Here is a 12,111-nt window from a genome sequence, read left to right on the forward strand (position 1 = left end):
AGGCTTTCTTCCTTAAAGGACTTTGCAGCTGAGGGTAGCTCTGAGACCCATGCATGAGATGGAGGCTAATGGGTTCTGAGAAAGATGTGCTTCCCTTAAATAGGTACCACCCCTTCCTGCTTCATTCTTTCTATTTTCCCATCTGGGATGGAGGACCTATGGCAGCCATCTTGAGATCTCTGAAGACCTTATCCGAAGAAGGCGTCGTATCACTCACATAGACTCTTGCACCAGCCATCAGAGGGCTTTTCCCAATTTCTGCTCTGCCAGAAAGCATTGTGAAAGCATCGTGGTGGACGCACGAGGCCAAAATCAAAGGACTCCAGTTATAGCTCATCCCTAAAGTAGAACAGTAAGCAACCTGTGGAAATGAGGAAGGAAATCTACATAGACTGATGTGGAACCATATTCATGATATTTTGTTAAACTAAAAAGGTTGCTTAAAAGTAGCCTTTTTGGTATATAATTATAAACATAAACTCATTCTGAAGTACATGCATTTTAAAGTGTGAATGGATATTCCTGTGAATCTTCAACAGGGTCATTACATCTGCCTGATGAATTCTAGGTTGTATTTGTTTTCTCTTATCTGATCAAAATATTTTTCAATAAAAATAGAAGTAGTGGACAAAAGAACTTAAAATGCTGAAATTCCATGCTCCTTAATCTGGCATTCTGTGGCTTCCACAATGGACAGGAATGAAGACACTGTGTGTGTGTGTGTGTGTGTGTGCACGCCTGCACGTGAGTGCCCACAAGTACGCCAGTGTGAGCATTTATGAGTTCTTCAGAGTGTGAGTGTCAGTGTGTGTACATATGTAAATGTGTATATCTAGGGTCAATGAGTGTGTGTGAGTGTGTGCTCTGTGACTTAGTGTGTGAGTGCTTTGCAGAGTGTGTGGGTGTGAGTCACTGTGAGTGTGTAAGGAGTGTGATGTGAGCGAGCGTGTGTGTGGTGAGATGGTGGGTGTATTTGACCTCCTGGGCTCAAAGAGAACAGGCAGAAAGGATTCAGGAGCCCCAACTTTCTCAAGCCAGTCTGATCCATCATGGGGTACGGCAAGCCTGCCTTCCCCACCCTCCACTCTGCCCACCTTGAAGCAAAAAAGAATGACAATGAGGAGGGCCTCAGTCTGTCTGCGGAGGGGCCTGTCTGTTTTTATTCTCCATGACAGCTGACCCCCAGGCTCTAACTGGCTGCTAAGCTGGCAATCCACCTGGTCACACACCCTGAGAAGATCACCAGGTCAGCTACTCCCTCTCAATCCCTCCAAAGCTCCTTGAGCAAAAGGTTTTGTGGCCAATGATGTTAGGAAACCCGGAGAAATTGTGGGATCCACAAGAGACGCTGGCGTGTTAAGGGTGCTGAGAAGTCCCTTGGAAGGGAAGCCTGTTGCACCTTCCTAGACTAGCATTCACTCTTGAGAGCAGGAACCCCTCTACTCCCCTAGACAGCACCTGCTCACCTCCCATAGGAGGAGGCCTCACAGAAGCCACGTTGGGGAATGCTGACCCAGCCTACCTGGCACATCGCAGGCTGTAAAGCTTCCTCACCCACACACACACGTCACTGGGGCCCTGAGAACAGGTGACACTACACCCATTTCACAGGTAAGGGAACTGAGGCTCCAGGAGGTGGAGTATGTCGCTCACGGTGCCCCCAGCTTGTCGGAGGCCTGCTTGCCTGGACTCCACCCTCCTTCCTTCTAGGCAGAAGCTGAGCGGAGAGCAGGGCTCTGAATGGGCTCAGGAAGTAGAGTATTTCAGAGAAAAAGGCCAGGCTGAGGCTCGGCACTAGCCCATGATGGGATTCCTGGGCAGGTGGAAGGCATGGAGTGGTCCGAGCAGATGCTGAAGGGGGACGGGGGGCTGGGAGGTGCTGAGGGGGCCGTGGCAGCTGGTTCTGGCTGCGTGCCTCTGCCGTCTCAGCAGCTGGAGGTGGGGGAAGGTTCTAGTCCAAGCAGGACCTCAGCCGGCCATGTGGCTGAGGTCAGGGCCCCTGCTCTCCGCACCCAGTTTCCTCCTCTGAGCCGCGAAGGAGGTGGGGGAAGGTTGCCAGACAAAAGGTGGGATGCCCAGTTTAATGTGAGTGTCAGGTAAACAGCAAACACATTTCAGTGTGAGTGTATTCCATGCAATCTTTGGGACACACTTACACTAAACAATGACTTATTTTCTATCTGATAGTGGATGTGACCTGCGCAGCCTGTATTTTCATTGCAGATGAGGCCAGTGACCTTCATGGCACAGATGAGAGGTCAGACCCGGGGCGCTGGGACTAGATCCCATCCGGGGCTCACTTTTTTCCCACGGGCTGTTGTCTCTCCCTATGGACCAGGTGAGGGACGGTTGGGCTGAACCACGCTCTGAGGGAAAAGCCTGCCTCCGTGATGGTGGCCAGGAGGCTGGTGAGGGGCTGGAGACCCAGGGTGTCTGTGGTGCCCATGCTCCGGGATCACCAAGCCCGAGAGCAGCTGTCTGCATCTCGGAGGAGCTGTCTGCATCTACACTGAGGGACCTGTCTCTAAATCTGGAGGAATCTGGTGGTGCTCCATTGGCTGAAATGGTTGGGGGAGAGCAGGGATACAGGAGGTGGCTGGTGGAGGGACACCAGCATAGACCCCTGGGAGAGGAGGGGAGGGAAGGGGGAGGGGTGGGAAGCTCCAGGGCCAAGGGCCCACCTGAGCCCTCAGGTGCAGGGATTGCTCTGTCCACTAACTCATCTGAGGGCAGGGGGTGGGGGGCATCATGGTAGCTGCTGCCCTCCAGCACCCCCCACTCACTGGGAAAGCTCTAGCAGTGTGTGTGTTTGTGTGTGTGTGTGTGTGTGTGTGTGTGTGTGTGTGTGTGTGGTGGGGGAGGTGGAAGACAGCGTGGAGTCTCTGAGGAAGCACTCCTCCCCCCACTTCTCCACAAACTGGTGTCTGTGTTTGTGGTAAGGCCAGTGACACGGGGACAAGGCCTATAAGAGGAGCAGGACCCGGCAAGGTCAAATTGCGAGGCGGTCAGCCACATAAAGCGGGGTGTGAAGAGTGCTTCAGCATCTGCCCCACCATGACCTCCTGGGCCCTCCTGCTCCTTGCCTCAGTGCTCCTGGCCACCCCGGGTAAGGACATTCCCCCATGCACATCCTGGCAGCTACTTCTTAGCAGAGGGTAGGGACAGTCTGGAGACTGGGTTGGGCTGGGCCACCAGATTTGAACTCCTGGGGGAAGGAAGAGAGAAAGAACGACCTCTGAAAGGAGATGAGGGTACTGTTCTCTTAGAGCAGCTCCAAATCCGTGTGTGTGTGTGTGTGTGTGTGTGTGTGTGAGAGAGAGAGAGAGAGAGAGAGAGAGAGAGAAAACAGAAAAACAGAGACAAAGACAGAAAAGAGGTTCATGGATGATGTTGGTGGGGGGGCGGGGGTGGGGGCAGATAATCTTCTCCTGTTTTCCAGAAAGAATTGAGAGCATGTCTGTTGCACAGAGACTGGGTCAGAGCAGCTCCAGGGCAGAGTGTGAGGACTGGCCCCCTGGACCCCTCACAGATCCCTGCTCCTGGCCTGTTTTCTAGCTACCTCCTGGGCTCCCACCAGCCAGGAGATCTGTCTCCTTCCACTTGTGAAGGGATGCTGATGGTGTTTCTTCCCCAGGGCTGACCTTTTCTGGTTTGAACCCTGAGGACAATGACTTGATGACTGCTGACTTGAGTCAGGAAAAGCAGTTCTTAGAGAGCTTGGTCCTGGAGTTGCCCCAGGTTGGTGGCTGGTTCCTTGCTCACTTCCCATAACCACCCCACTCACACATTGTCTCCTCCCCGGGAGCAGCAGGCAGGGCTGCACATCTCACTGGGCAGAGGGGTGGGGAGGCAGGGCTGTGGGCTGAAGATGCTGGTTTTGTGCACCGTTGTGCCCATGGCAAAGGTCGGGGGGCTACCTGGGTCTGGCTGAGCTCTCCCCAGGAGGGTCCCCTGGGTTCTGACCAGAGTAGAGAACTGGGTCAGGGGCTGCTCTGGGTGAGGTGCTGCGGGTGTGGGGCAGGGTCTGGGGTGTGTCAGCCCCACCAAGACTAGCAGGAAGGTGGGCAGGGACCAGCCAGCCTGCGTCAGGCCTGAAAGAACAGAAAGAATCTAGATGATCCTGCTGGCCTAGGAGACACCAGAGAGCTCCTCCTGGGTCCCTGCCAAGGGCTGTTGGGGTGTCTGAGACACCATCCCAATGCATTGTTTTCTGACAGGGTGACCAGCTGGCTATCAAATGCAAGATTTGTAAGGTGACAATCCAAGGTCTGAGAAAAGTCTTGGGACATGATATCACACAGGTGAGGCTTTTGATTTGGGGAGCCATTTGCAGGGCGGTCAAGGGCATGAGTGGGGCTTGTAGGGCTAGGGGTGACACTGAGGAAGGGGCTGATCCCTGGTTGGGCCAGGGCTTCTCAGCAGGGGATCTGTGGGCCCCCTGGTATCTGGGACTGACTTCAGAGAATCCCTTGAAATCAGGAAGCTCTGTGAGTGTGAAAGTAGGAAGACGAGCGTGCGTGGTTTCCGTCCCATTGTCAAAGGAAATTTGTTCGTAGAGCAGGTAGGAATCTTTCCCCTTTGGCCCCTCCACGTGTGTCCTAGGACGAATTTTGTGAGATTGGTTCCATGGTGGCCTGGGCTAGACTGATATGCCCCAGATCTCCCAATTTCTAGCAGCATGGCTTGGCCAAGCCCTTAATGCTTTCTGAGCCTGTTTTCTTTTCTGTTTAGTGGGATGGATCATAAGCTCCCCTTGTAAGTTATCGAAGCCCTTTAAAGGAGCTGAGGGGTGGACGAGCTTAGCTCCATGCCTGGCCCTGAGCACCTGCTGAACAAGGGATATGTTACTACCAAGAAGCCCTGCTTCCCCTCCCTCCCTCCCTCCCTCTGCTTTGTTCCCTGATCCTGCTCAGCTCTCTGGCACTGTAGGGCCCACCCTCAGCCAGGGAACTCAGTTTTATCCTTCTCCACTGGTTGGTGGGAGAAGATACGTCCAAGTGGAATGTGCCAAGACTCCAAGTGCTTTCTTTTCCTAACCTTCATCACACAGCCCTGTGCACGAACCCGTCAGGCTGGGACCCAGGAAGCTTGGCAGGCAGAACCCTTCCTGTGGGTCTAGAGCCGTGGGCGCTGTTCTCCACACAGAAGGCAGGGGGCAGGATAATGATGTACAGGGGACTGGGACACTACAGGGTCAACTGTCCTTCTCTCAAGAGCCCCTCCTGGCCAGGATTGGGCCAGGGCCTTGGTGCCTGGGCATGAGTTCTGATCCCTGCCTCTCTAGCCTCTGCTCCGTGGCCACCTGGCACCAGGCCCTCCTCCCAGCATGCCCTTGGTCAGGGAGCCCAGGGCCTAGAGCTGCTGGGGTCTGCAGGGGGGCAGCAGTCCTGGGCCGAGCTCACCTGAATTCTCTGTCTTCCTATGGTGCTGTTACTGCAGGAAGCCATCAGACAAGCTGCATCCCTGGTGTGCAGGCAGCTATCTCCACTGGATGGTATTTGCAAGGATATAATCAATAAATTTCTTGATAAGATCACCCAGGGTATCATGAATGGGAAAAGCGCCGAGGAAATCTGTGCGAAACTCAGGTTGTGCAAACCTGAAAAAGGTGAGTGCAGAGGTGACAGCAGGGACTCATTCCTGGAGGGCTCACATCATGTCCCCACATATGTACAATACGGTTTCGACCCACAGAAATCCAGCTGTCATACACATCCCACCAAACTTCCCTGCAGTGACATGTTACCCCCACCACTGTGGGGAAAGTGGGGAGAAGATGGGTAGGTGGGCTGCAGGTGGAACCGGTTGAGAAATACTCCAGGCCATCCTGGGGTGCCATCAGGTCCCCATCTCCGGTCAGCTGTGGACTTGAGCAAGTAGCTCAACCTCTGTGAGCTTGAGTTTCCTTCCTTGTGAAGGGATAGGAATCCGTATTTCTGATTTTCAACAAGGATTGAATGAAATGATTACGTGTAAAGAGGTTAAGACCAAGCAAGCGGCCTCAGACTGGGATATTCAAAGACATCAGAGCCCTGATTGAACTCCCATCCCCCGGCCTAGTATGGGATCCCTGGGCATCAGAGAGACAGGTCACATCTTTGCCCAGGACACTAGGGACCTGAGAGCTGAGCTCAGGAACCCCGCTGGCAGGGAGGGCTCTCAGTCTCTCCCTCCAGGGCTGCTCAGCTGTGCCCGCAGATCAGGCCACGGCTGCAGCACATGGGCCGGGAAGGGCCCCCGATTGGCTCTGGCAGCTCGTGTAGCCCTGACCGAGGCTGTGGGACTGGATGCCGGCAGATCGGGGGTCACCTCATACTTTGAGGTCCCCACCATTTCCTGCGATTAGAGTCTGCGGTTTTCATCTCTGAAGCCCCACAACCCACACAAACCCCTGACCGGGTTCCAAGATGTGACTCCAGGTGTGCTCTGTTGGGACAGTGGCTCTAGTCCCCATATCCCCCGGACAACACACACCCCTGCCCACTTCTCTGCTCTTGTCTCCACTCCAGGTCTCTGAGCCTCTGGGGTCTCTGACGCCACCCTGGGGAGAAGCACAGAGTCTCCCACAACCACCACCTGCTTCTGCCCTCCCAGATCCACAGCCGACCCTCCATTGTCTCTCAGCTAACTTCTCATTGCCTTCCCCTGCAAGAGAATAAATGCCATGCAAACTTAGCCACAGCTTCTTTTCCTTTGGTGAACTTGAGGGGAGGGGCTCGGAGGCATGCTTGGGTGACTCATGCGTTTGTTCAATGTTTACTGTTTTTCCCACACTATTCTAGATGCTAGGGATTTCATGGCGAACTGGTCAATGTTAGCAGCCCTTACAAAGATGGTCATGAAATACATATGAACAGTCTCTAGAGAGACACACACTCCTCTGAGAACCTGGGGTACACAGTGGATGTACCCCCAGAAGCTCCCAGACCATGAGGAAGAGTAGCAGATTTGTAGGTAAGAGTGTTCTTGGTCATAGGGCACAGAGACCCACCCTTTGCTTCTCTCTGCAGGGAGCTGTCTTTTTGTTTTGGGAGATGTATTACTTAGGATTTATTCTGTGCAAGCTACAGAAATCTTAGCTCTTTCTGGTTCAAATAAAAAAGTCAATTTATTGGCTCAAGTAATTAAACAGTGTATAGATAGCTTCAGGCACAGAATGATCGAGAAATGAGTGGTGTCCCCAGAGGTCCAGTCCTGCCATTCTCTCAGGTCCTTTCACGGCTGTATAGTGAGACTGATCTCAGCCAGCTTCCTTCTGGCAGCAGCGATGGCCACATTGGTCCAAACTTTACGTTCTCCAGTATGTCATCAAGAGGAGAAGACAGTTCTTTGGTAGCCTCTCTGCCCTTGGAAGAGAATGGAAACTTCTTTCCTAGAAGCCCCATCAGATATCTCCTGTGCTCTCATTGGCTCGAATAGGGCAGGTGTCATCTGAAACCCATCACTATGTTCCGAGGGCATGGGACACGCAGATTAGCGTGAGCTGAGTCAGGGCACACCCCTGGCCAACGAGTCACTCGTGTGAAAGTGGACATGAAAATCTGGGAGATCATTGCTGGGAGAGGGAAAGGGATACCAACATCACTAGACGCAAAGGTGCATCAGGCAGGGCTCAATCCAAAAAGCAGTTCCAGGACTCCCAGTGTGAAATCTGAAGCCATTTGAGTGTTAAAACGCATAAGGAATATATGGGATTATAACCCATGGATTAAATGAGGATTAATGAATTCATAGAGATATAAATAAGACATTAATAATCAAATAAGGGAAATGGGGACATGTTACCTTATTCTAGATGCCAATTAATACATGTAGACATAGTTGCAAAATTTATTCCCACAAAACACATATTGATTTGATATGTGTGACCTTAGCAGGTACGGGCAGCTTTATTAAGGGGCTAGCAGTAAAGAATGGAAGAGAAATGGGGCCGAGCTGGAGGCCATGTGAAATTAGAGGTGGGGTCTGCGATTAAGGTGTTTACATGCAGGGGAAATGGTCCCAGGAGAGGGGAGAGGCCCATGGTGCTGGACAGATATGAGGTACAGCCCCAGGGAAGGACTTGTGAAGGGAGAGGTGGGGTCCAGGGCACATGGAGCATCAGCACAGACTTCCAAAGGTGGGAGCTTTGGGAAGGTGGCCTCACTCTTAGGGATAAAAGCTAGTAAAGGACACAGGCCAAGCCAGCTCCTGTAGCCTGTCAGGAGGGAGCGTGAGTGTACTGGCTTCATAATCCAGACTCCACTGGGGGTACCTGCTCACCCCCAGGCCCTTCTCAGTTCTCCACCATTCCCCTGTCACCCACCCAACAGCCCAGGACAGCAAGCCTGTGTCATGTGACATCCCTCCCTCCAGGCCACGTCGACCCCTGACCCAAACTGGAGCAAATGACTCCCTCCTGGGAAGTTGGAATTGCCCCATCCTGGTGCAGACCCCTTCGCCCTGGCCAGGCTCTGCATCTGTCTCTGGGTGGTCTTCATACTTCCTTCTGCCTTGGCTCCCCAATCCCTTCTGGACAGGGCAGCACCACGCTCTTTCCAAACCACAACCACATCTCCTCACTTTCCAGTGGCTTCCCTCAGAGCTCGGGACAAGTCCCTACTGTGTGTCACACCCTGGTGTCAGAATAGGAAAGAAACGAAAGAAAGACACTTACCTCAAGCACCTGCCAATCTACAAACGACTAGTAATAGCACATTAAATTTACCTAGCACCCTAACTCCGCTCTGTTTGTAGAAGCAGCAACAATTATTCATTTTATTAACTGGCATTGCCTGAGAGCCTGTCCTGTGGCCTCCTGTGTGATGAGGTGGGAAGGATGCAGAAGGAAGTTCTAATGCACAGGGAGGTTGGTGGTTATCTCAAGGCGAAGCGCTTGTGTGCAACGTGAACCACCTCCTTCTATCAGGAACGCTATTTTTTCATTGCTGTAAGAAACTCATAACAGAATTTACCATCTTAGCAATGTGGTAACGTACACGCAGCAGTGTTGAGTATATTCACATTGTTGTGACACGGACATCCAGATCTTTTTCATCTTACAAAACTGGAACTCCAGACTTATTGTGAAGCCACAACTTTCCTTCGCCCCCGTCTTAAAGCCTGAGAAAACTACAGTTTCTCAAAAGTGGTCCACATATTTCTATTTTATATTTCCTTTAATTTGACTACTTTAGACACCTCGTACAAATGGAATCAGAGATTTGTCTTTTTGTAATTGCCTTATTTCACTTAGCATGATGTCCCCAAAGTTCATCTTTGGTGTGGCAATCGACATGAGTTTTTGTTTTTAAGGTGAAATAACGTGTGTGTGTGTGTGTGTGTGTGTGTGTGTGTGTGTATTTATATATATTTGAGGAACCACCATATTGCTTTGCATAACGGTCTTACATTTTACAACAGTGCACACTTTCTCCACATCTTTACCAACAGTTGATATTTTCTTTTTTTTGATAAGGGCCGTCTTCATGGGTGGGGTGCTATCTCCTTGTGGCTTTGCCTTGCATTTCCCTGACGATTATTGATGTGGGGAGCATCTTTTCATATGCTTGTTAGCCATTTCTATATTTTGTAGGGAGAGTGTCTATTCAAAGTCTTTTGAGCTTATTTTTTTTATAATGTTTATTTATTTTTGAGAGACAGAGTGTGAGCAGGGGAGAGACAGAGAGAGAGGGAGACGTAGAATCTGAAGCCGGTCCAGCGTCTGCACAGCAACCCCCCAACGTGGGGCTCAAACCCACAAACCGTGAGGTCATGATCTAAGCTGAAGTCGGACGCTTAACCGACTGAGCCACCAGGGGCCCCTCTTTTGCCTTTTTGAAATTATTTGCTGTTTATTTGTGAATTTTAACATTTCTTTGTACTTTCTGGGTATTACTCCGTTATTAATGATTTGCAAACATTTTTATGTATTCCATAAATTGCCCTTTTACTTTGTCAACTGTGCTGTTTCATGCACAAAGTTTTTAAGCTTGATGCAATGCTATTTGTCCATATTGTTGCATTTCTTGGTGTCATATCTGAGAATTCACCACCAAGTCGGAAGGCATGCAGCGTTCCCCTTATGTTTTTTCTAGCGATTTTATAGTTTTGGGTCTTACATGTAGGTGTTTGATCCTTTTCTAGTGACTCTGTTGCATATGGTGGAACATCGGGTCTACCTTCATTCTTCTGCATGGGGCTGTCCAGTTTCCCCAGCACCACTGTTTGAAGACATTTAAATTCCCTTTTATGAGCACTGTCCTCATAGGGTCTTGCGGAAATTGGTTAGCAGAACGGCAGTTTCTCAAAAGTGGTCCACATATTTGGTTAGTCACACGAGGGCAAAGGTTATGAGGGTTTTTAAGGGCAGCCTGTTAGCATGCTCTTTGCAGGGATTTTACAATAATTACACAAACAACCTCGAAATCAGGTTAATCAACTCACATAAAATACAGTTAGAGGCCTCATTCCAGCCACGGAGTAATTTTCATCTAGTAAATCTACCGTTGGACAGTCTGAATCATTGGAAAATGCAGGTCTATGGCATGTAAACACATCTCAGTTTAATTCATTTTGGGGATTTTTAAGTATTTTCTGTGTGGAGGAGATGTTATCTGTAAATAGAGAGCTGTATGTATTCCTTGCTAATCAAAATGGTTTTTTTTTTTTTTTTTTTTCTCATTTTTTTGCTTAGTTCTCCTGGCTAGAATCGTCAGTGCAATACCGAATAGATGTCTGGAGAGCAGACGTCCTGTCTTGTTCCTGGTCTTTGGGGGAAGGTATTTAGTCCTTCTTCACGGAGTCTGATGTCAGCTCGGGGAATTTCATAGATGCCACCTATCAGGTTGCAGACTTTCCCTTTTATTCTTAGTGAGTGTTTTAACAAGAAGAGATGTTGAGTTTTTTCAAATGGTGTTTCTGTGTCCATCGAGAGGATCATGTGGTTTGTTTTTAAGTTTATTTATTTTTTGAGAGAGAGAGAGAGAGAGAGAGAGAGCACATGCGTGCACATGCCAGCACATGAGCACGTGAGTGGGGGAAGGGCAGAGAGCAGGAGACAGAAGATCCGAAGGGGGCTCTGTGTTGGCAGCAGAAAGGCTCATGAGAGGCTCGAACTCAGGAACCATGAGATCATGACCTAGGCCCAAGTCGGATGCTTAACCAACTGAGCCACCCAAGCACCCCAGGATCATGCGGCTTTCATTTGGGTTCTGTTGGTACAGTGAATTACATAACTGATTTTGGGGTGTTAAATCACTTTGCATTCCTGAATAAATTCTGGTTGGTCTGGTACAGAATTCTTTTTATATGTTACTGGATTCAGCTTGCCAGGATTTTGAAGAGGGTTATGGCATCCATATTCAGGGGAGATATTGGTCTGTACTTTTCCTGTGTTGCCTTTTTCTGGTTTTGGCATCAGGGCATCCTTTTCTATTTCTTGGAAGAGTTTGGGAAGAATTCATACTAATTCTTCTAATGCTTGGTAGAATTCATCTGTAAAGATATCTGACCTGGATGTGTGTTTGTGGGTGGTGTTTGCATGACTCATTCCACGTCTTTACTTATTATACATCTATTCACTCTTCCCATTCCTTTCAGTCTGTTTCAATAGTTTGTATCTTCACAGGGATGTGGTCCAATTTAATAACATATAACTGTTCATAGTATACCCATTCTCCTCTCTGTAAGGTCAAAATGTCCCTTCTTTTATTTCTGAATCTAATAACAAGGCAACACACAACTGTGTTAAAGTGTGTCTGTCATTTACTCTGGATGACGGGAACCCCATCCCCACTCCCCCTCCACAGCACCTGCTCACCTCCCACAGGAGTAACCCTTAGAGAAGTCATGTTGGGGAATGCTGACCCGGGATACCAGATTACTTCTGCTTGGCACATCGCAGGCTGTGAAGCTTCCTCACACACACACACACACACACACACACACACACACCCCTGGGGCCCTGTGAACAGGTGACACTACACCCATTTCACAGGTAAGGGAACTGAGGCTCCAGGAGGTGGAGTATGTCGCTCACGGTGCCCCCAGCTTGTCGGAGGCCTGCTTGCCTGGACTCCACCCTCCTTCCTTCTAGGCAGAAGCTGAGCGGAGAGCAGGGCTCTGAATGGG

At 50.1% G+C, this 12,111-nt stretch overlaps 1 protein-coding gene across 1 annotated transcript; it reads left to right on the top strand.

Moving 5' to 3' along the window:
- The first annotated feature begins 2,966 nt into the window (after positions 1-2,966).
- On the top strand, positions 2,967-6,674 carry LOC123384520 (antimicrobial peptide NK-lysin-like). Its single transcript, XM_045054510.1, has 5 exons — positions 2,967-3,106; positions 3,635-3,738; positions 4,218-4,301; positions 5,440-5,608; positions 6,510-6,674. Exons 1-5 carry the CDS (start codon positions 3,055-3,057, stop codon positions 6,515-6,517), a joined length of 417 nt encoding a protein of 138 aa, XP_044910445.1. The 5' UTR covers positions 2,967-3,054; the 3' UTR covers positions 6,518-6,674.
- Positions 6,675-12,111: the final 5,437 nt, after the last annotated feature.

Source organism: Felis catus, chromosome A3, assembly GCF_018350175.1.
Source record: "Felis catus isolate Fca126 chromosome A3, F.catus_Fca126_mat1.0, whole genome shotgun sequence".
Lineage (NCBI taxonomy): Eukaryota > Metazoa > Chordata > Mammalia > Carnivora > Felidae > Felis > Felis catus.